We start from the raw sequence: 24,693 nt of genomic DNA, 5'->3' as shown, positions 1-24,693 counted from the left end.
GCAATATACAGTGTGTGTATATATATATATATATATATATATATATATATATATATATATATATATATATATATATATATATATTAATCAGCAGTTCTCCTAGTAGTACTTGGAGATATTCAGATGAGAACATTATTCTGTTTTTTAGGCTATTGGTTGTGCAGTTTTCTCCTGTGTGTGTAAAATCTATCATCGCCACACAGAAGACAGATGGGACACTGAGATGGTTCCTGTGACTGAGCCGAAATGCCAGCACTGGGCTTTGCTGCAGCTCCAAAATGCTGGTGTGAGGCGGCAGCAGGATTCCTGCCCGTGAACTGTGGTGGCACCAAAAAGCCTCACGCAGACTCAGGAGAGAGCGGCCGTCTCCTTGCACAGCTGCGCGGGATGTGTACCAAATGACGTGTGATTCCTGGCAGGGGAGGGAAAATAAACAACAACGTCTAACCGCACTGTCGTCCTGTTCAGTGAAGAAGAGCTTTTGGAGCGACGTGGAACTGTCTGAGGGTCCTGGAGGACCAGGCTGGGCGCTCTGGTCAGAACCAGAGAGAGAGAAGCTGTCAACTGGGCTGGGAATCAGAGGAGAAAGCAACAAGGAACGAGAAGAAACTCAAGAGCAGTGTGGTGCAAACCTGTCATACCTCCTGCAATTGAATTTAGAAAATGTTACCAGACATACATTTTCTAGTTTTGTATGGATTTACCACTCTATTCAAGACAGGCCTTGAATTTTCTAAACGTATTTTCTATACTTATTTGGGAATCTGGATTAGCCGCATATTCAGGCACTGTATGCTATGACTGCTGGGTCATTTAACATAATCCATCATTGATCTGGTATGTTCCAGAAACCCATGGTGATCTGTCACATATAAATTGTCTCCTGCTGGATTTCAAAGAACAAACATGCATGTTCGTGAAACCTGGTTGTTCTTAAAAAAAAAAAAATGACACACGTGACCTTTGACTTCATCATTTTTACCCTGCTGTGGTCATCAGTTGGCTCTTGTCTATGTCTGATCATTTGTGCAAATATAAACGCTTCTTGATGACACTGCTGATTTACACCTTTGTGTTTGCAATCTTCACTCGAGACTCACTGCTTTCTGTATTCCGCAATGCTGCATTCATGCAAAGTGACAAACTGAGACACACTAAAAGAAGCATTCATTGTACATTTTAGTAGGAGATATTTGGCCCACCGTATTTTGTATGGAAACAGAACAGCATTTATCAGCGCAACAATCCAATAATGAACTGTTATAGCACAATGATTATAAAAAGTGAACATTACATTACCCCACTTATCTTTCTACACATGACTGTACACAAACACATCACTGACATTAGCTTCTTATTGGGGGGGTAGTAAGGTGATAAATAATTGGTCCAAATCCCTCTGTTTGGATTAACTGATACTTCAACATTGTTCATTTTTAATGTTATCCTTTTACCAGACAGTGTAGCAGATTTTACTCAGCCACTGTGGACATAAATATGAAAATATTTTAGAAAAAAAAGCTATTGATGTATTACACAGTAATATTTAAGGGGGACATAAATAAAGTGTAAATTTGACATACACCATTGACATTGGCCGTTGAAGGTATGCATGAATAAGCCCTACTTCTAGGGAAAAAATGTTTCTTAATTTGGTGTGGTACTGCATAGCTTCTCTGTGAGTCTAAGCAAAAACCGATACAGTTTGTATTGTTTTTTCTGATATCTGATAGGTTGAATAAATAGCATCAAAATATCCAACACCATTTTACCTTGTATACGTTACTCAGTAGTAGAGAATCTGCAGGCGAAAGCTCAAACATGAACAATATAATTCCAAATTGACCTCGAAAACAGTTTACAAAGGATTTACAGCAATGTCACAAAGTTCACAAACAAAACATTACTAATGCAACAAAACAATGCGGTTTCTCCCCTTCAGAATGGCAACTGTAACATGGCTAAAAATCCCACGTCTTCCATCAGTCTTTGTGGGTGTTTTTTTAGGAAGACCTGTCAGTCCAAATTTCTTGTCACCCAGCTTCTCCTTTCAAAGGCTGCGGAAAACACAGAGACTTCCGGAATCCAGCACAGAACAGCCCCACGTACAAAAGGAAACTGAGCCGCTCACAGGAAACAATAAGGCCCATCTCTTACTGTACATGCAAAAAAAACTGCAGGCACAGGAAGCAATTAGAAAAGGCACAAGCCATAAATATTTATAAAACAGGTGACCAGTTCAATGTCCTGATTCGACTCGAGCGTCATGGTTTTGCCATGAACGTTGACGAACAAATTTAGTCCAGCCTCACCCTTTCCCAGTGGCGTTGGTGAAAAAGATGGAGCTTGATCCAATTCGGTTCATAATTAAAGACAATCACTACATCTGTTCCATCAAATAAGGAAGAAAGCTTTACATCACAGTATTAAAATTCCAAACCCTTCGTCTCTACACAAGTGTACATTTCCCATAATATTTGTCATTTTCCATCGCAGTCTCACCAGTAACATGTGGGTGAAGATACTGCCGTTCATTTTAGGTTTTCCTGGTTTTCTCGAGCAGGTGAACCAGACCTCAGGCGTGAAGGAGGGCAAGGTGAGGGTCCATCTAGAACTTAGTGCTGTCATAGAAGCTGTCTGACATGATGATGTTCTTGTAGAAATTGTCAGACCTTGCAGAGCAGTAGCCTTTCACCTTGTCGATGACTTGATGCACGGGGAGGATGGAGGAGGTGTCTGCTTCTGACTGGCCCACTTTTGCATTCCCCTGGCCACAGTAACCTTTACCTGGCCACGAGAGAACAGAGAAAGGCATGCCAAAGCTGCTGGAGTATTAGATGGCTAGAATCAATGCCATTTTATCAAAAGACCTCTGCTAGCATTATTGGGTTACGTGTATCTCCTAGTGTGGTGTTTCCCAACCTGGTCCTCAGGGATCACGGGACAGTCCACGTTTTTGCTCCCTACTGGGAGCTGGAAGGAGGAAAGATTTATTAGCCTGACAGGGAGCTGGGAAGGAGCAAATATGTGGACTGTCTAACGGTCCTTGAGGTCCAGGTTGGTAAACCTTGTCCTACTGCACCAGAAGGCATACTAGTAAGGGTAGGCATACTCTTCTTACGGACTATTCTTTTGCTATAGAATTTATCCAGAACTGTAAACATGTTGACTCAGTCATTAGTACAATAACAAGGCTGGTTGGGTTCGCATGGAATTGATCCAAGTCCAACTTTTCTGAAGTCTTGTGAAAGACTTGAAAAGAGGACTATTTCCAAAGTAAACAGGCCTTAAGACAAAGATCCCCTTCCCCAGTTTTCATAAGAAAATGAAGCAGTTCATTTTTCTGGGAAACATTTCTGACTTTAGCAATCACAGGACCGGACATTTGCATGCAGAACGCACCCCACCCAAAATGTTACCACAGATCTGAAACACGCTTGTACGAAATGGACCAACTGAGATTAATTTAGTTATGTTGATGTTGATGATTCAAAAGGAAATAAAATTTGTAGTCCCACAACACATGAGCACAAGACAATGTTCTCTATACTAGGGTTTCTCAAACACTGGTCCCTGACCCAGTGGGGGGGCCGCAAAGGGGGCTCTAGTGGGCTACTGTGACAGGAAAATGCGGCTTGACCCCTAATAGATGCCAACCTGAGGGAAAATTTCCCAGTCAGCAATAATTACCGAGGAGGCTGTCCCCGCATCTGCAAAATTTACCAAGGGGGAACACCCCACCCCCACAAAATTTACCGATGGGTTTGTGAAATTTATGGGCCACAAACAAGTTAAATAGCATTGGGACTGCAAAGGTTTAAAAATCCTGCTTCATACTACATAGTAAAAAGTACTTTAACAGTTTTTTTTTGGCAGCAAAAAAATCCCTAGTATGAGATGCAAATTAATAATTTTAATATAAATTAGAAAGAACCCTGTATATGAATGTGACAGTCTCAGCACTTCAAAACCCCAGCATATGACTTTGCCAATTATTTGCATGCTTTCTTAAGTCAACATGCAAGTTTTCCTAACTCCCGAACCTTTTCTTTGGCGCTATTAGTGTGTTTTCATTCCAGTGATCATTTACCTACAGTGGGTTACAAGAGAACATCACGAGATGCGATTAAACATCAGCCACTAACACCGTGGTTAACCAAAACGTATTAGAAGTACGCTGTTAAAACTCTGGCGAGACACGTAACTGGTCCAAGCGTCAGCGCCGTATGAAACTAACTGAGCAAAAACCATATACATAATGTGCTGCAGTAAATCCAGCTTCTTAATTATGAGGCCATAAATCCCGGTTAATATGCTGTCGAATTGTAAAAACGCTATCAGACGATGCCGCGGGCAAGATTATGGACTGCATATTCTGTATATGGTTTCAATGTGCCATTCCATTGCTGCAGTGCAAGACTTGTGTTTTCTGTGCTAGACAGAGAGCAGACAGAAAACAAAAGCTTCCCCTCCTGACCCAAAGGTTAGTGGGGTACGAGCGAATGCAACCTTTAGACCCTTCAAGAGACAGGAGTGAGGAAATGAATCTGCTGCATTTCCCCATATTTCAGTCGAGTTTGGTTTTTATTGCACTAAGTTACAGATGCATGCTGAGTTTCTTATTTATGTGAGGTGAATCAATCATGTCTGAAAGTTTGCTAATGCCTGGATTGATGAACCAGGTACCACAACTTGAAATGATGAATTTGGCCAAATACCCAGCTCCATACATATGCCACATTTAAAATTCCATATTCTGATTGGAACTTAAAGATCCAGTAATATATTAATGCAACGGCGCTAAATACTTGATGTAAATTGTCCAAAGAACTATTCCATTATCCAGAGGCAGCATCTGTAAGTAGTTCTGTGCCTTGTTCCTTGAAGAGCTAAAATGTTGCACTCTTTGTCCTTTGGCAAAAAGGTCGATCACACAATGTCAGAAAGCATGAGGTGAAGCTGGCTGAGATGGGGATTACCTCCTGAAGGTTCACCTTCGTGCTATTGGTGGGCAATATCTACACCACAAACATAAACATAAGCATCAGGCACCGCTTCAGAGCTTCATCGAGACATCAGGAAGACACGCAAGTGGCACGACACCGGGGGCAGATTCCCGCCGAGCAGAGAATAGGAACGACATCCCCTCATCTGTATAAGGGAACGGGGCCAATTGCATTGGATGAATCTGGGGATAAAGGTGTTCTGCGTCAAAATGCTAAAGAACAAGCTAAAAGATAAATTGGTAAAGAAGATAAAGTGTAAAAAAGTATTAATTTTCCAGAACGCCAATAAATACTGCTGAAATATGAAGAATAATAAGTTTGATATAAAACAGAATAGAACTTTATTGATGCTTGTGGGGGCCTGTATTGCTTTGCCATCTTGTTCTCCAAGCTTTTTGGGGGGGGGGGGGGGGGTTTGGGCTGAATGGGCATCCATCGAGTGGCACCCAGGGAGCTGGCTCAAGGACCATTGGACACGGGGCTATTCTGCCGAGGCTAGGCCTGAAGCAGCAACCATCACAGTCAGGGGCACGGAGGACCAGCCCACTGAACCACACGGCTTCCCTATATGAGCAGCTCTGGAAACTTAAATCACACAAATAGCAAATCGTCTTTCAGAGATCTATTGGAAAAAAATGTGTCCAAACTATCTAGTGCCAGATACACCTGATAATAACTAAGAGATAAAAATCTGTGACTTTCCAGGCAAATTATTACACGCTAAAGCCTGAACTATTTTAGCACTGACAACGAAAACCCCCCACCTCCTTTGGGGTGACACGCAGATGACCGATGTTACACGCAGATGACCAATGTTACGCGCAGATGACCGATGTTACATGGTGCCAGAGTCACAAACATCTTACCTGCATTGCTACTTCGCTTGGTAAAGGGGTTAAAGGTCAACTTCGCTTTGGACGTCCAGTTAGCCGTACTGGAGCCGAATGAACAGGAGGAAAGGGACTTCCCGAAATTGTCCGAGCTGACCTTCTTCGTGTTATTTGTGGCTGTCTTGCTCCAGTCTGGAAGCACACATAAGGTCATTCATTAGAATATGCACCGGCCCCAGTGTAAACCGGAACAAGGCCAAGATATCATATACACACTCCATCGTGTAGATTAGTCGTGGAATTCAACAGTGCAGGTTGTTTTAGTTTAAGGACGAGATGGCAATGAAATGGGATTTGCTGTATTTCAGGGTAATCGTAAAGTGAGGATAACAGTGAGCTAAAATAAGACTTCCAGGCGCCGTAAATAATGAATTTCACGGCTGTAATGAACATCAGTATGGAAACGAGCGGATGGCGGAGTAAGAACACCAGCTGTGAAGTAAAACCTTTCAGTGTCAACACAGCTCTATAAAGCATTTGTTCTTCTCCATTAAAGACTGTGTAAAAAAAGTATGCGAGATACACCTCAACATTTTATTTCATTTCTTAATATATATATTTATAAACGAGTCCGAAGAAATATGATTGAGTGACCTTTAAATTTGACTAAAATCAATACAATAGGTACAGGTCAACATAATATTAATTAATTAGTATTAATAACAGTATATTAATAGTACTATACTATAATAGTACTAGTGCTATAAAGTATTTAAGACTTCCGATTATGGATGTTCTGGTTTTAAAATAAAGCAGCTTAGAGTAAGACTGTTCATATGATGAGGTCCTTTAAATGACGTCAGAAATAAGAGGACCGTCCTCCAAGCGGCGCCCATAATGCACCTCGGTTGCCCTTCCGGTTTTACCTGAGTTGTCCGCCAGACGGAATCGGCCGCAGCAGAGGTATCTCCTCCACTGCTTCTGAACATTCTCCTTCAAAGCACAGTGAAATATGAATATGAACAATCCTGCAGAGCAAAAAAAAAGGGGAAAATAAAACGGTAAACGTCACCTAATTCCTGGTATCTTGCATATTTTAATCATTTAAAAACACGGCAAAATAATAATTCTAAAAAGGTTTATTGAAAAAAAAAAAACAGACTTCATTTATTGATCTGGTGGCGCCCTCTGGTGGAATAGAGGGGATCATGCACAAATACCAGCTGGATCAGTTTGACTTTATATCACAAACGAAGTGCTTATTTCTACTCTTGGAGATCTACCACCCAGCAGAGCTTAGGTGCAGCCCTAATTTAACACACCTAATATGCCTAATTTGACAACGAAACTGAAACCTGGTTTTAAACCACAATAACTTATGATTATGGGGTAGAGCCTCCTTTTGTGGCCAATACGGCATCAGTTCGTCTTGGGAATGACAGATACAGTACGAGTACAAGTCCTGCATAGTGGCCAGAGGGATTCTGAGCTGTTCCTCTTGCAGAACAGTGACTGCAGGTCACTACATTATGCTGGTGGAGGAAAAACATTTCTTGACTCGCTCCTCTAAAACACCCCAAAGTGGCACATTATTATTCACATCTGTGTAGGCGATGGGAAATGTTCAGCTTTCATGTTTATCAAGCCAAGTCTGTGTGTATGTGTGTATTGGTGCATTATAATCCTGATACATCACATCATCTTCAGGGCACAATGTTTGAACCACTGGCTGAACATGGTCCTTCAGAATGGTTTGGTAGTCAATGGCAGTGACCCGCCCACCTAGAACAAGTAGTTGGCCGGGGGAATGCCATGATATTGCAGCCCAAACCATCACTGATCCTCCTCTGTGATATGTTTACATAGCTGCCTGCACTTAGCTCTACAGGGTGGTAGAGAGGAGCAGGGATGAAAAGCCTCGATCCATGTGCCTATGAGCGTGTTAACTGTGTCATGACAATGAAGTAGAAGGAGCTGCTTCAGAAATAAAGAGAAGGTAATGAGAAGCTGAGAATGTAGGTGGGAGTGTGGAGTCTCACCTTGCAGGGAGTTAAAGATGCAGAAGAGGTAGAGGAATGCCAGCTGCACAGGGCCCCAGGCGAAGAAGGCGAAGCCCCAGGTCATGCCGAGGAGGAAGGTCAGGCTCACAGCACTGCGCAGGTTGCGCAGTACCTCTTCCCGCAGCGTGCGGTTGCTGCGCTTGCCGTTGCGGCCGCAGATCTGAATCATGACCACGATGAACATGGCCACGTTCATTAGGAAGATGATGGAGAAGTAGCCCACGCATGTTACGTAGAAGACCACCGGATCCTTCACCCAGCAACTGTGAAGGAAGCGCATGAAGGATCGTGGCAGTGAGGGCACTGAAGGTATCACTTAATATCCAGTACAGTGTTTTTGGTAACACTTCAGTTCAGGGGCCACAAATAATGTAGTAATATACACAGTGACAAAAAAAGTTAAGTATCCAGGAGTAATGGTCCGATTTGGACGTAATTTGGTACACATGCAGACCAGCGATGGGTATGTAATGGTTCAATTTGCAAAGAGCTGGCATGTGTAGTCACCAGACACAGAGGTTGCCTCATAGATGCATTAGACAGCATTAGCAGCACTTGACAGAGTGTCATAGGGGTTGCATTGTGGGTTTGCATGAGGCCCGGTGGTCATATCATGCAAATGTGGGTCATGCAGATGTCACAGTCACCTGATTTTGGATGAGGGCACATGAGGGCCCCCACAAGCGTCGTGAAGGTTCCGGTCACCACCTGACAGATTGGTTCTGCATTACAATGGATGTCGTGTGCATGTATGGTGGCGCCGAGGGGAAAGGACCAATTCAGCAAATATTGTGAAGAGAAACACCAGCGTTACTCCTGGCATCATGGTGTGGGGAGCCATAGGGTATGACATCATGGTATGGGGAGCCATAGGGTATGACATCATAGTGTGGGGAGCCATAGAGTATGACATCATGGTGCGGGGAGCCATAGAGTATGACATCATAGTGTGGGGAGCCATAGAGTATGACATCATGGTGTGGGGAGCCATAGAGTATGACATCATGGTGTGGGGAGCCATAGGGAATGACTTCAGGTCATCTCTGTTAGTGATTCCGAGGACCCTGACGGCACAGCGCTACATCAGTGACATCCTGGATCCGTTTTACCCCTCCTGAGACAGCACCCTGGTACAGTCCGTCAACCAGACATCACCAATCCACACATGGCACATGTGTCTATGAACTGCCTGTGTCAGGACGAGATCCTCCTGTGGCCAGCCAGGTCCCCCGATTCTAATCCAGTTGAACATGTGTGGGATCAGCTCAGACGTCAACTCAGACCCAGTGCCAATCTGCAGGATCTCGAGAGCCAGTTACAACAGCTGTAAACCGACTTGTCGCAGGAGAGGATATGATGACTCCCTTCTGCACCATTTCGCTGCATGTATCCAGGCCCGGGGAAGGGCTGCGCCCTACTGACATGGGACCAGCCGTGTGCCCATACCGTCAACTCCGTTGTCCGTTTGATCTGATATTATAATCATTGCAATACAGTCACATGACCTTTCACCACATGCAGATTGATGTCATTTCCACCACTCCGTCTGGGTTAACTTTTTTTGTCACTGAGTGTAAATGTTTACTTAATCCATTAACTAACTATAAACTAAGTGTTAGTTACATACTGATCCCACGTTCATTCATCATTAACCAATCATGACAGCTCATGTATTTCATGCAGTTACTATATCTGTTCATGATTGGTACCTGAGTAGTAACTGAGTAGCTAAGTTACTTGTGCCCCCTCAAGCACGGTGTTACCATGTTTTTTTGCCTGGCACTTACAACTGAGATGAGTCTTCTCCGTCGTCCTTCTGGTAGTTCAACTTTCCATAATACTTTCTATCCACGGAGACCACAATAACCACTATGGCAGCTGGCAGACCTGGAAACATTAAATACCTAGTCAGTGAGCACATGCTACATTTCCTTTTCAGTTTAACATGCATGTTCACTGAATAGACCATACGGCCAATGTCTACTTGAGAGGGAAATTATTGTTATTCGTTTAAGAGTTTTGACACTGCAATATCAGACACCACTTACCCCATCCCACAAGGCAGAACTTGAGGATGTACCTCCGTATGTATGTGTTAAAGACTTTGACCAAGGCTATGTACATGTGAATGGACTCCAGGCCCATCCAGGTAAACGTGGTGAGAAGGAAGAAGTGCAGGAATGCGGCCATGGAGATGCAAAGGCCCTCTGCTTTCACAGGGGCCAGCCAGTTGTCCAGGATGAACACCATGTTGAGGAGCAGCAGTGAGGTACTGAGGTTCATCAGGATCTTGGATGGATAATCTCGACGCAGTTTTCTTCAAAGTACAATGAAATTCCAGCTTAGAATGTGAAGATTGGTATAAAAAGCATTTTTATAATCAAACTAATGATTCCCCAACCTCTCAATTCAATTCAATTCAAAAAGAGCATTTTCACAACATTACATTGTCTCAAAGCGCTTCACATTATCCCTGCCCTAAGCCCCAAGTCAGCAAGTCAGAGGCGACAGTGGCAAGGAAAAGTTCCGTAGAAGGAAGAAACCTTGGGAGGGACCAGACTCAAAGGGGGAGTCCATCCTCTAGGGTTCGGCACCACCAGCTATTGCATATGTGATGTATTCTTCCATCTGATTAAAATATTCGACCACTCTTTCATTTTCCAACCGCTAACCCAGGAGAGGGTCACAAGGAACCTATCCTATAAGCTGTAGAAGGCACTAGGCAGGAAAAGACCTTGGGCAAGAAGCCAGTCCATTGCAGGATACTGATTAAACTAATCAAAGTAAATAGCTAAATTTGGCATGCGGGAGGTGAAATAAAATAAAATACATTTTATGACTCAGAGTAGCCAACGTGAGGTTGGGGAGTCCCGGATTTAGGAGATGGAGGTGCTATTCGTGGCATTTTTGATGAGAGAGCACTGACTCGAAAGCAATGTACGTGAAGAGAGTCGCCGCTGAGCAGATGGCCGAGATGCCGCAGCCGATGTACGAGATAAAGGTGAGGGCCTTGTTGTTCTTGTCACTGAGCAATTCAGAAGATCTTGAGATATCCTGTGGCAGAGAATGCAGAAGAAGGACAGAGGCTGCTGAAGCGTAATTTCACGTAGAAGCAACGCATCACATGCAGGAAGACAAGGCTCTCACCATTAAGATTCCGAAGTGGGTGAGGTGGTAGCACAGACAGACTGTCCGGCTGGCGGTGGACTTGGACTGGCTAACGTTGCAGCCCTCGGAGTTCCAGCCCCCACTGCCATCTTAAGGGAACAAAGGCAAGTCAGCTACAGGATGCCTTCGAAAATACTGCTGAAACAATCCCATGTTGTTCGCAGACAAGAACACAGTCAACCCGCAACTGAGCAACATTGTTCTCATCTTAGTAGAATTGATCTGTAGGTTATACTGAAAACCATGCAAACTGTTTCTGTACCTCCAATGAACAATGCATGCATGAAATTTCATCATTTGGTTATGCTTTACATTAAATGCATTTTCATAATGCATTCATAAATAATCAGCGCACTTTCATAAAGCATTCATAGAACATTCATAAGCTGCATGTAACTATACCATAGCACCCTAACATACCATAAAAGATTTAATATACACTAATAATAAAACATCATAATCATATAGTTGTATGATGTTTATTGTTAATATATATTAAAGCTGTTAAAGTTTATTAGGATGTTATAGTTACCTGCTGCTTATGAATATTCTTTTGATGCATTATGAAAGGGCACTGAATGTTCAATTCATGTTCAATGAATGCATTATGTATGTGTTGTAAGTGTGCAGCTGAATGCCTTAATGCATTACCAAAATTTTTACCTAATTTATATTCAGGCCTAACACTGCAGAAATGGACTGTAATGACATAAAAATTAAAATGCAAAGACTTACTTTTGAAACTGAAGTCCCAAAACACACATTTCACTACACTTGCTGCAGGCTAGAAAAATCAAGAAATCTGGCTTTTAAATTTGCAGATTCATAAAGCAAACATAGAATTTTATTGGCTCTCTTTGTAAGTCTGCAGATTAATTTGCATTACCTTCACACACCGAGGAACTAAAACTGTACAAATATTCTGCAAAGGCACATTGCCACATTATTGGACAAGAACGAGACTTACAGTACCTTGAGTTGCAGGTGAACAATATCAATCTCCACGGGGTCCTGGAGGTTGTTTATGGAGTGATTGCCCACACTGCTGGCCACCACATAACTGTTCAAGAAATAGCTATTGTTCGTTTCATCCTAGAAAGTCACATTAAAAAAATATTTAGAAAATTGTATAGCTGAGGAAATACATGTTCTGTGTCATTGCAATCCACGGAAAGTCAATCATTAGATCTGAAATCAACTCATGTAAAAATATTGTTCTATCTCAGTGCTACAGTACTCAGTCCCATTAAATAATTAAAATGACACCGTCATGCTTTAAGTAAACATATTTCCAAATCAGGTTCTTGGTTTGTAATTATGTCCATTTATAAATGTGGCTATAAAAAAGTTTGACCTGAAAGAGCCCAGTGTTGTTGAAGAACATGAAGTTTATCCTGGAGAGTGCATCTGCTTCTCCAAAGCTCAAATTTCTCAGCAATTTGGACGGCAGGGTGACAGTCGCCAGGGAATTCTGCTGACTCGACTCAAAGTTGATCTGTGGGAGGGAGATAACCTGCTCAGCACATAGTCATTTGTGTTGCCGTTTTTAAATCTTATCCACTCTCTCTGTGTATCTCTCCTATTGGGGTGGATTTTCTGATAAGGGCCTTATTCAGGAGTCATGACAACATCCTACCTGTTCTCGGTGTCTTAAGGGCAGAAAATGCACTGGGAAGCCATTAGTACCAATGCACACTTCACAAGAAATCAAATGATGATTTAAATGTGCCACTTGTCACAGTGAAATCACAGAATGTCTCCGTTTCCACAACAAATGAAGACAACACCGTGTGATGCCATCATTTCACTTTTTATAAGATAACATCGATTTCAACTGGTCACTTCCGCAGTGCAATTATGAGTTTATTTAATGGTATACTTTACCTATTTACTTTGCCTGCACTTCCCACAGAAAATGCTTTAATCGCATAATATGGTTTCAGTGTCATTTATATTTACATTCGACTTGTGTGAGTCTGCGTTTGCAGATTTTGTAAAAATGTTCTTTGCGGAACCTTGGAGCCCATAATTATTCCGACACCTGACAGATTTAAATTTTAAGTGATTTTATTATTTATTTTTTCTTATTGATACTGACACAGGCATGTCCCAAAAGATGATAAGACAGTATACAAGCGGCATTATTGGGGAAAAAAAACACTTTTTATGTTTTATTTAAATTTGAATGAAAATTGGCATGCCCAAAATTATTCATACCATTTTCTATAGTTAATGGAAAAGCCTTCATTGCTATTACAGCAATCAAACACTTCTTATAATTACCGACAAGCTTGTTGCATGTCTCCATTGGCATTTTTGACCATTTGCTCCTCTTTCGGGATGAGCTCCAGGTCTTTGAGGCTTCCTTGCCATCACCCCTTGCCATCATCCACAGATTCTTTATTGGATTCAAGTCGGCACTCTGACTGGACTGCTCCAAAACGATAATATTATTGTCAGCTAACTATTTCTTCATCACTCGAGCTGTGTCTTTTGGATCGATGACATGTCGGAATGTCCAGTGCTGCCCAAGGCTAAGTATCTTTGCCTGATGCTTTTTTTGAGAATCTTGATGTAGTTTTCTTTTGTCGTAGTACCATGAACTTTGATTCGAGTGCCCAACCCATTGGATGAAAAACACCCCCAAAGCATTATGTTCCCACCACCAGGCTTGACTGTAGGGATGTCCGCCATGCTTGACTATAGGGATGTCCGCCATGCTTGACTGTAGGGATGTCCGCCATCCTTGACTGTAGGGATGTCCGCCATGCTTGACTGTAGGGATGTCCGCCATTCTTGACTGTAGGGATGTCCGCCATTCTTGACTGTAGGGATGTCCGCCATTCTTGAATTGTAAGGATGTCCGCCATGCTTGACTGTAGGGATGTCCGCCATGCTTGACTGTAGGGATGTCCGCCATGCTTGACTGTAGGGATGTCCGCCATCCTTGACTGTAGGGATGTCCGCCATTCTTGAATTGTAAGGATGTCCGCCATGCTTGACTGTAGGGATGTCCGCCATTCTTGAATTGTAAGGATGTCCGCCATGCTTGACTGTAGGGATGTCCGCCATGCTTGACTGTAGGGATGTCCGCCATTCTTGACTGTAGGGATGTCCGCCATGCTTGACTGTAGGGATGTCCGCCATTCTTGACTGTAGGGATGTCCGCCATTCTTGACTGTAGGGATGTCCGCCATTCTTGACTGTAGGGATGTCCGCCATTCTTGACTGTGGATGTTATTAGGGTTGAATGCTTCTCCTTTGTTACACCAAACAAAAGCCACATCATTTTGGCCAAACATTTCCATTTTTTGTTTCATTTGACCACAAAATAGAAGAACCAGAAGGACTCGTTCTTTGCCCAGATGAGTTTTTGCAAAGGGTAAGCGTGCTTTCCTGTGCCTTTTTTGGAGATGTGGTGTCCTCCTCGATCTGCATGTGTGGAACCCAGTATCCATTGGACTGTCTGCCTCGAGGTGTTAGGACCAGCATGGCCTGGAGTTATCAGGACGGCCTTGCGGGTCATCTTTGGATTCTTCTTCGCCTCTCGCGCCATCAGCCTTGTCTGCGCAGGGGTCAGTTTTGACTTCCCACAACGCGCTATGAAATTTTCCGAAGTGTAGAACTTCTTGTATTTGTTTATAATACTTTGTACTGTGGTCACTGGGAGTGAAGTCCGACAGTGCACTGAGCTCTTTTGTTTTAGCCATGACTTGCCATAGACCAACTGCAGAGAACCTGCTGTTTTATATTCAAGTTAATTCAAAACAGCTGTTCACAATTAATCAGGGTAATAAGAATGTCCTAGAGCATTATGAACTATTTGCAATCGGTATAAATAATTTCAGACATGCCATTTTTCAAAAAAAATGTTAATAAAACATAGAAATAATTTCTTTTTTCATTAATATCTTTAGCACGTTGTTGTATCATATTCTGACACATGTCTGTGTCCTTTCCAGTCAGAAGAAAGCTGTAGGTTAAAGAACAAATCACTTTAAATCTAAAGCTGTCATGGGTATGAGTAATTTTGGGCTGAAGTGTAATCTTGCTTTTCACCCTGAATACAACTGTAACGACGTTTTCCGGCATTTATATTCAATTGTAACCTCCCCCAATTTGTGGATAATTAAGCTAAACACAGGGGAAAGAAAAACAATTACGAAAAATATCATGAGTTACAACAATGAGGGAGGGACTTTTCACTGGTTTTAAACAAGCTACTGCTTTTTAAAAAAAGCATGGTTTCTTTCAGGTCCTGTACCTGGAGGTCAGTGCTGTTGGCAGGGATGTATGCGCTGAACGACGTCCCATTGAAACTGCTGGAGTTGAATGCTGAGATACCCAGGGCCAGGTTTTTCGAGGTGATACTGAGGAAAGTTCCCTCAAACTCGATCTTCAGGACCAGCTCGTCCACCATCTTCAGCATCCTGGTGCCGATAGGCGCAATATAAACATCTAAACCGAAAGGATCTCAGTTCACTCTGCTAGTACGTGTGAGGCACGAAGCTTACATCTCAGATGAGGTGGCGAGAGCCGTGTTGGAGCTTGTCATCACGTTGGAGAAGATCGTCACCATGGTGGAGGCCAAGGTGCTGTTGATCTTGGCCACATTAATAATATCCTTCAGTTTCGTCACGACCATCGACACATCTTCTGTTGACAGATTGTTGTTGGTCATGCCAGCTAAATCGGAGGCAACTTCTGCTGCATTTTCTGTAAAGAAACAGAACGGAAACAAAAAACAATTACAATTTAAAAGTAATATACTCGGATGTATTCAGTCATTAGTCAACGAAATGATTCCGAGTCTATCGTTTCCAAATCATGTATTGTAGTTATACAATAATCATCACTGCGTTTTCCAGCCTGTGGTGGCTTAGCAGTCAAGGATATTCCCACATGGACTGAGCTTGACTTGACATCACCAATTCACCAGTACTGCACGTCCTTGGGAACAAAGACCCAACAGGGACAACAGAAGCAGCAGATTCTGTACTGACAGAGCAAGGCTCCAATCAAAAGCACGGCGTGATAAGCTTACACGAGTCCCTGCTGGGTCGTCATGCTACCTTACAGCCATCTTTCATCTGAGTAAAGGATTGTCCCAGTACACGGCTGACACCTGAAGTCACAATCAGGTTTAAAAAAGGCATACCTTGGGAAACCACTATGTGTCCAATATTACAATTACTGACATCAGCTGGGCCCCAGAATGACGTGTAGTTCTGCCAGTTTATCATGCTGTGAAGAAACACAGATTGACATGAGGCGCACTGGTGAAACGGCACTCTGGAATGAGAGCCATGGGAACCGCGTGGCGAGACCTACCACGTCCGGGAGGCGTTCTGCTCTTTGTTTGCGAAGCACGGTATGAACTGGGTGACGGTCGGCTTGCTTTCAGACCATTTGTAAGACAAAGGGCTGTGCTCAGCTTCACAGTTTTCTAGGAAAGCACAAATGTACCAGAACTTGCATTCAACTCAGTTTCTCATAATGTTTCAAGAAGTGCTGAAGGTGCTGTGCGTTCCCTGACTTAAAGCCAGGCAGCCCGTCATTATGCAGGTTTTTTTAGCCTGCATTGATATGAGGCAGTACGGTAACAGCAGTCGCTGCTGATGTTGTTTTCCCCGCTGTCTCCCTCATTGTCCATCTTCAGTTGTTTTTCTTACTCAGCTACCTACCATTCCCCATTATATATATACATATATATGAACTGTAACAGCATGGAGGGCGGTAGAAGTATATTGTTGTGACAGTGCTATTAAGCAAAAGTAGATTTTCCACATCACAGGGCAGATAAATAAGCGAAAGGCACAATCCCATACCGACAGGCTGGACCGTAACGTTCTCCAGCGCCAGTCCCTCCCCCAAGGTCTTTTTATAGTTCACAACCTTGCTCCGAATCATCGTGTCAACCTTGACAGTGGTGTCTGTCAGTGTGGACTTCAGCAAGGCTTGGCACGTGTAGCTGCAGGAGAAGAAAGATGCTAAAAGAGGAGGACAGGCCAACAACCAGGACCCACCGAGAAACAGCAGCCATATCTGTTTACCTTTTATCGGCCGCCGGTCTTGGTTGGACTCTAAGACACACGCACACAAAAAGCGAAGGATTACAATGGATATCAAAACAATCAGTCTTCAGCGTAAAGAAAAAAAACAAATATTTCCCTTTGGTACGGCCATCTGGAAACGGCAGTGTGCGGCTCAGTGGGCTAAGCCAATGTGCCCATGATTGGAAAGTTGCCCGTTGAAGCCTGGCCTTTGCAGAAAAGGCCCATTTGTGCGCCTTTAACCTTCCAGCTGCATGGGTTCTACTACAGGTGTTTGCCAAGCTTGCTCTCACCTACATGCGTGTTATGGAGCGCCAGATGGATTTGGCAAAAAGAGATAAAGTATCATTAAAATTAATAATGTCTCACCTGACAGTAATAAAGGAATCTGGCCATCCTTCGAATGATCCATTCAGCTGCAAATAGAAATAAGCATTTTCATTCTACTTTACATAATGCACCGGCTTCCATTTACATATTAACATATTAAGTTTTTCGGCAAAAATACTTCTGAAATGGACAATGAATACAAATGCAACCGTACCCAGAGCTTTACAGTGTTCGTCACCATGTCTTCAGTCATTTTCCCCTGCTCATCCGTCACATCAAACGTAATCCTGTGGAACTCTGCCTCTGAGGACAAGGAAGGGGGGGCTTTCTTATCCTCTCCAAGCTAAGGCAGTGAAAAAGGTCACCACCACAGCCTTCTGTGTTGCATAGCAGTGTACATCACTAACAGACTGACCATTATCACATGATATTATTAGCCTGGGAGGGTAATCTGTGAGTGGAAGATCAGGTAAGAATCTCTACAAGAGTCTCTATAGCAGTCCTGGGGGGGGGGGGGGGGGGGCGGAGCCCTGTGTAGCTTAATTCTTTCTCTGTTCCACCACAAATGATTCAGCTCAAGAGCTGTGTGACAATTAGCACAAGGAGGTGCAAGGAGTCGAATCAGGTATGTTAAATGAGGGGAAACACAAAAATGTGTAGGGATCCGGCTCCCAAGGACTAGAGTTTGACACCCCTGCTCTACAGGGACATTGGGGGGTGTTGTAAAAATTCATAAACTCCATTAACAGAATATAACACTACACTACTGCATTATTACATATCTGAATAGCAAAAACTGGTATAAGTCATAGAAGTATTATGTTGTAATACCCTATATATGCAGCAAGAACTTTTTTGGTTGTCTGCTGCTATGCCACACAGTCACCACAAGATGGCTCCCGAGCAGTGCTGGTTGTTAGTGCTCAGCTACAGTGCATCTCTATGATCATGCTGACAACTTTCTTAGGAGACTCCCATGCAAACATCTCAGTCCTTTTAAGGAAAGTAATTATGGTTCACAATATGTTCATCCACATCAAATTTCATTTGTTGGTTCAACACATTTTGCAGTACTCTAGAACACGTGTTACTGGATTAGCTAAATGCTTTGTTTTCTGTCCAACATAAAAAAAATGAGGTCTCCTAGGAAAACCGAACAATGAGAACTGGAATCACAGGAGGGTGTGGTGATGCTCGTACCACAGTGAGCAGTTTTAAGTTTGCCGCGTGCCAATATGCTACAGCTTGCGGTTAAGTAACCTTGTTAATGTTCTATGATCAGATATCTGAAACTATTTCATTGCCTGGTAGCACTGAAGGAATACTACGATTTCATGCCACCATGCCACCATTCAAAGCAGAGATTCAACATGGAGAAGGACACTTTTTGTTCTATATCTAGCGTGTTTCTGCAAAACATACTGTTCCCAGGGAAGAGTCCACACGGACACGAAACATGAAAGCGGGCTGTACATGGGCACGAGGCAACTTCAGTGACGCCCACTGACATCGCACTGGAAGCTGCTGTCGGCAGATAGTCATCGACAAGAGGCGTTGTAAGAGGCTTTAATGCCGTTGTCGGCATAGCAGGCTTGTCTTCCACAAATCTGTGCGATTCAGGAGGCTGAGGTGACTCGGGGTGACTGGCAATGCTCTGATTAACAGATTCTTGGCGGGAGTTTGGGGACCTGGTGGCTGAGCCTGGGTCTGCAAATGGCTGGTCAGTGGAAGTCAATGTGTGTTTGTCACACCGGGTCTCGTCGCTTTGGTCACAATCCCAGAAAGCATTGCTTTGTCCAGACAAAGCCGCCTGTGGTACCGCTTTGGTCAGGGCAGCTGCGTGCATAGTTCGTGGAAGCACAGTTGTCCAAGCATCCACTGCAGAGTCGGTAGCCTGAGTAGTCTCTGATTGGTCAGCCCTGCTCGAAGCTGATTGGAGGAATGCAGTTATTGGCTGAGTGGGAGGTGTGGCGCCAGGTCCCGCCTCTGTCACGGTTTGAGTGCCAGCAAACAACGGTGCTCTCAGAAATTGGGTGGAGGGAGGGCTTCTATCCTCTCCCTTTCTGTCGTAGGGAAAACGTGTCACAAGATGGTCAAAGAAAGGTAATTCAAAATGGTTAAACCCTACCACACTGGAGTGCAATTTAAACAGCAGGTGGTGTGTATTTGTGTGGCTGGGACTGCCAAGGGTACAGGAACTCAATTCCCTTAGTTCACTGCCCCTTGGGGGCTTGGAGGAAATGACAGATTCCATAACACGTGGACTGCTTTGAGTGTCCAAGAGTAAGGATGGGAGAGGAGAAGTACCAGCTGAAATCATAGTGAATTCTTCAAGAGTCAGATTTCTGTTTGTCCTTTTGGCCTCTTCTTCTGTCGATGACGATGCTGATTCCTGTAGAAAGCTCGTCTGGAAAAAATGAGCAAGTATGCTGAATGTGGGCAATACTGTGGCATAGGGGTATCCTGTTGGGGGGGCGGAATTATCAGACGAGGACAGAGAGGTCAACTCATCTGTTGCGACAGCGGCAGCATAATGCAGCGAATCTGTGAAGCCACTGACAGACGGATGAGCCCAGTGTGACCCCTTCCTCATACGCAAATCTGAAGGATGATTGGTGTAAAATCCCTCAGGGTTGCTGAATGAAGCCTGTGTCAAACTATTTACAAGCGATGGCTCCAAACCTAGAGCTGAATCTAATTCTAGGTGCCCACCTGCTGCTGACATTTCAGTGGTACCTCGTAGTTCAAATGGAATTGTACTGGAAGGACTGAGAGAACGGCTGTCTTGAAACCTTGGATATTCTGCAAGCCGAAATTGATACCCTGGCAACCGTGAAAGCTGTTCGGAATTGTCTCTGTCAGAAGGGCCATATGTTTCCATTGAAGCCCACATTACAGAAGAAGTAGCGTTATTGATTTGGTGCAGGGACATTGAGTCCGTCCTTGGAACCTCTGTCACAAATAATTCACTGTGAAGCCATACAGGCAAGCTTTCCTCATACTCTCTTAGGGGGGAGTGAGTAGCCATGGAATCAATAAGTTTATTTTCACGTTCCATGGTGGAGAACGATGGGAACAAAGTTGTGCTGCCTGACGTGACCGCAGAAGAATATATGTGCTGAGGAGAGCTAGAAGTTGACGAACTTCTCAAAGTCATGTCTTGAGCTATGAGCTGTTTGTTTGTTGGAGCTGATACTGTTCCTTCTGCTGCCAAAAGACCCTCAAAGACACTCAATGGTGAGGCCCTCAAAGTTCTGGTGCTCTGTAATGGCCACTCAACTGGTGTAGGTGCCACAGTAAGCTGGTGACCTTGGAAACCTTCCTCAGATGTTTGCTCGTTCATCCCACTTGCGTTCACGGTTTGTATAAGTGCTCCTCCCGGCATTTTGGTAAATGGTTGGGTGAGCTTCAAGTAGCCTGGCGATTCCCCTGTCCAATCCTTAGTTGATAAGTCCTGGGGCTGGTTGGAATCTGCCTGACTAAGATGTTCCTCGCCTGCCTTTTTAGAAACGGTCGCAATTGCTGTGCTTCTGTTCTGCACACTTGCCATGGTTTGAGAAGGGTTGCGATGGACCACAGCTAAATCTTCTCCATGGGAGTAGGACGAATCAATGTCATAGAGACGGAAAGCCCCCTCTTCGGCATCCATGTCAAAAACAAGAGCCTCTGTACCAGATGAGTATTCCAGGGGCTCTGTCCAGTTAATAGTGTGAGTGTTGTTTTCATCAACACCATTGGCCCAGTGTGGAGTGAGTGGCTTATTCTTGCGATTGCCGTGTGAGGCCACCTGAAAGGATTCTACACCCATGCTCTGGTTCCGGACATGTGCCTGTTGCCATGACAGCAGCAACGTTGAATCCACTGTGCTACTGGACATCATATTTGTTTTCCTAGCAACCGACGGTGTTGTGGCCACCTTGGGCTTAGGGAAGGCATCTGTTACACTCACTGTGTGAGGGACAGGAGGTTTAGTCAAATAAATCACTGGCCTGTCTTGAGGCTTAGTTACAGTTTCTGGCTTTTTTCTCACAGGCCATATCAGAGGTGTGGAAATAAAGCCCAGAAACGTTCTGGAGCTTCTGTGGCCACGGATGATGTGAGGCCTGGGACGAGGTGTAGAGGAAGGTGCCACTACTTCAATGTGCCGAAGAATCGACCAGACACTGGCCATCTTCTCTTTTTCTGCTCCTTTAGTGTCAGTATATGCAAAAAGGGAAGTGTCATTACCCATTTAAAAAAAATGGACAAATACGTACACGTTTATTTGTGATACATTAAGAGGGCATATAAATTCCCAGGTCAACCTCATTAGCTGCTCTTCAGGGACATATTCATATTCTTTGTACCAATGGCCTCAGTTTGGCAGGATCACCAGAATCTCCACAGATGTGGTAATCAGTTACTTATCCCCTGACTTGAGATTCTATCCTGTGTATTCTCAGTTTATTATTATTATTTAATTTTGTGACTTCTACAAAACACTTTACACCTAATCCTTTATTTAACTTTGTGGGACAGTTAAAATGCATGGATGAAGATACATTTTGCAGTACGTTCTGCAAAGATAAAACATCTATGTCGATAGGGCCAATACTCATAGCCAGTAGAAAACAGCAGGAATTCCAGCATAGAAGGTGTTTAAACACAGTAGACAACATCTGCACCCGAATAATCACAAGATCAAGTCAAACCATGTTGCACTTGTCCTTTGGAAAATGGGACATTGACATTGTGAGAAGCCAGCAGAGACCAGGAAGAGAAGCTCAGAAGTGTTAGACAGAATGAGGATTCCAACAACACAAAGCGAGGAAATGTAACGAAAGCGACTGCAGGTCTATCACTTTAATACGTGCATCCGAAGAATTAATAAACAGGGATACTATTACTTGTGTCTAAATAATGATGGTTTAAATATTTCAGTGTGGTTTTATGTTCTTTAACAAGGAAGCATAAAAATGTGCACAGACGATTCGGACTGACAGGCGTGTATTACTGTCATCATTAACATAATGGGCGAATGATATATTTTAAAGTCAAATCGCTGCCTAATTTGCTATCCATAACGAGAGAGGCTCACGCTAACCTTATCGCGGTCAATTAAAGTACTTCGGCAGACAAGTAGCGGTGGTTTTGGGTGCAGCAAACAGGAGATCCTTACCCTTTGCCATGCCGTTAATTGCTGTTGGTGTGAGAGCCGCAGCAGCAGTAGATGAAACAGAGGTGATTTCAGAGACTGTCAGCGGGTGTGAAAATAGGTGTTGAGACGCATTACAAGACAACAGCAATGTAAGAGCAAGCAGACACATCAAAAGCATTAATAAAAATTGATTCTTTGTAAGAAAGTAATTCGTATTGCAGTCACAGGCAGTGTTAGCCATGGGGAAAAGAGGCAGGGAGGCTGAAATGTTCTTACACATTACATTTTGAAATACTTTTGGGATAAGTGCACATAATGTAGAGAGCTAAAATGCTTGGAAGAATAAATGGATAAAATATATTAAATTTGGATTTAGGTTATGCTCATTTTTTGCTTGAAAATTCTAGAAAAAATTAAATGTCACTAGCAAAAGATGATATTTACCTTCCAAACTAATACCAGTATAGATCCACTGAATTAAGCAAGAATACAGGTATTTTTAAACATCAGGACTGGCCAAACATGCATTTACGGAAGGTACCCCGAAAGATACAGTGTATTTGTAAGAGGATTCTACTCTTAGCACTTACTGAAGAATTACATACTGTAAACGCCAGTTGCTACTAATGCTGCTGTATTTCTTAGGGCGGAAAGAAACTCTGACAAACCCTGGAAACAGCTTTGGAGGATCTTACCAGATATTACATTGCTGGTTAGAAGCATTGTATTCGAAGTTGTACTTGTAGTGGAAATGGACTGAGCTGGTGACAAGGACAGCATGCATAAGATAAATGGTTGGAAACAGGTACAGCAGCCAATAGTTAATGCCAGGCTGTTTATCAGGATGCTCTATGCTGCAATACTGAATTAGAGCTACATTAACTTTCTGTTTTTAGGACATAGTGCAACTTGCAGCTGGATTAGCAGGGATGTATGGATAGTTAGACTGGTCTTTTTGTGGACGGACCCCCTCAGTGTGAAGGCTTCGACGCTGGGACAGCATTTCTTAAATGCAATATTTGGTTCGGTCCAGTCCATGTCAATACTAAATTAACTTTACTGAATACAAGAGTTTAGACATTAAATCTAGGAAGCATAATCATAAAAAGAACATGCAGAGCACTCTTGTTTCTTTATGCCTTACATTTCGAACATATTGTTTCCATTTGTTACAAAAATGAGCAATATTCTTAACCATAGCAGCCCACAACACGAGTTTCATAATTATCCTGATCTGAGATACATAGAATCTCAAATTATCTTCAAAAGCTTTACTTCATTGGTCCTCAGAAGGGAAATAACTTACAGTAAACTTAACAACCACACAATAAACACAATAAGAAGTCCACATAAATGCTGTAAATACATTTTTCTGCAGTGTAATTTTTGTACGTTGTATGAGGCTAAAAATGCGATTTGAACACTAAATACGCAAAAGGTAATAGTCCATGCAGAAACAATATGTTATCAAATGAACAAGATGGCTTCGCAGGGTTAAACAATGGCATGAAATGATAAAATTGTGATGCTTACCAGCAGTGGTTGAGTTAATATGCATGTTAGTGGTGACAGAGGATGTTGCTGGTTGCAGGGACAGAAACAAGGTTAGACATGAATTAAAAACATCGTAATGTAGATAATATCTCGGAAAAGCAACCGATAAAGAACAACCTCTCCAAAAATCAATACTGGGCTTTAAAGAGTTGGTCAATTCAGCAAAAATAAATTTTTGTAGACTAGCTGGGTGTCTATAATAGAATATGGATGTGTTTCCCGTGCAACTCCCGTATCTAAGGTGTAAATAAATTTTATTAACCCAAATGCATCACTGTTGCACAGGGCTCACTGAAATACAACAAAACACTGGTAAGAGACAGCTAGACAGCTTACCAGTCATTGACATGGTGGGAATTGATGAAAGACTAGCGGGCTGAACTAGTGATACAGACAAGCAGGAAATATTAGCGCCTCGGTTCATTAAGGATGACTGACAAATACGAAAACTGAAACAGAAGATAACCAGTGTGAGACAGCTTACCAGTGGATGAGGAGAAGGGAACGTTAAGAGTGGTAGTAGATGAAAGACTAGTGGGCTGAACTAGTGATACA

General features: G+C 43.1%; 1 protein-coding gene across 2 annotated transcripts in view; it reads right to left on the bottom strand.

Moving 5' to 3' along the window:
• Nucleotides 1-1,166: 1,166 nt before the first annotated feature.
• adgrg6 (adhesion G protein-coupled receptor G6) overlaps nt 1,167-24,693 on the bottom strand; it is a 45,967-nt gene continuing 22,440 nt past the window's right edge. The window contains exons 7-28 of one of the 2 annotated variants that reach the window (XM_048985682.1): nt 24,118-24,165; nt 23,280-23,345; nt 22,606-22,680; nt 17,662-17,750; nt 17,487-17,533; nt 17,118-17,147; nt 16,893-17,035; nt 16,396-16,510; nt 16,223-16,308; nt 15,579-15,780; nt 15,329-15,494; nt 12,419-12,559; nt 12,037-12,156; nt 11,800-11,848; nt 11,044-11,153; nt 10,823-10,950; nt 9,945-10,213; nt 9,684-9,783; nt 7,876-8,159; nt 6,763-6,864; nt 5,873-6,028; nt 1,167-2,787 (exon numbers count right to left, since the gene is read on the bottom strand). In XM_048985682.1, the coding sequence (XP_048841639.1) occupies nt 2,609-2,787; nt 5,873-6,028; nt 6,763-6,864; nt 7,876-8,159; nt 9,684-9,783; nt 9,945-10,213; nt 10,823-10,950; nt 11,044-11,153; nt 11,800-11,848; nt 12,037-12,156; nt 12,419-12,559; nt 15,329-15,494; nt 15,579-15,780; nt 16,223-16,308; nt 16,396-16,510; nt 16,893-17,035; nt 17,118-17,147; nt 17,487-17,533; nt 17,662-17,750; nt 22,606-22,680; nt 23,280-23,345; nt 24,118-24,165 (2,705 nt within the window). In that variant the 3' untranslated portion in view covers nt 1,167-2,608. The remainder of the gene's footprint in view (nt 2,788-5,872; nt 6,029-6,762; nt 6,865-7,875; nt 8,160-9,683; nt 9,784-9,944; nt 10,214-10,822; nt 10,951-11,043; nt 11,154-11,799; nt 11,849-12,036; nt 12,157-12,418; nt 12,560-15,328; nt 15,495-15,578; nt 15,781-16,222; nt 16,309-16,395; nt 16,511-16,892; nt 17,036-17,117; nt 17,148-17,486; nt 17,534-17,661; nt 17,751-22,605; nt 22,681-23,279; nt 23,346-24,117; nt 24,166-24,693) is intronic. The other variant, XM_048985683.1, reaches the window with a different exon arrangement.

Source organism: Brienomyrus brachyistius, chromosome 19 (genome assembly GCF_023856365.1).
Source record: "Brienomyrus brachyistius isolate T26 chromosome 19, BBRACH_0.4, whole genome shotgun sequence".
NCBI classification, from domain to species: Eukaryota; Metazoa; Chordata; class Actinopteri; order Osteoglossiformes; family Mormyridae; genus Brienomyrus; species Brienomyrus brachyistius.
This window is presented reverse-complemented; position numbering and strand designations above follow the sequence as displayed.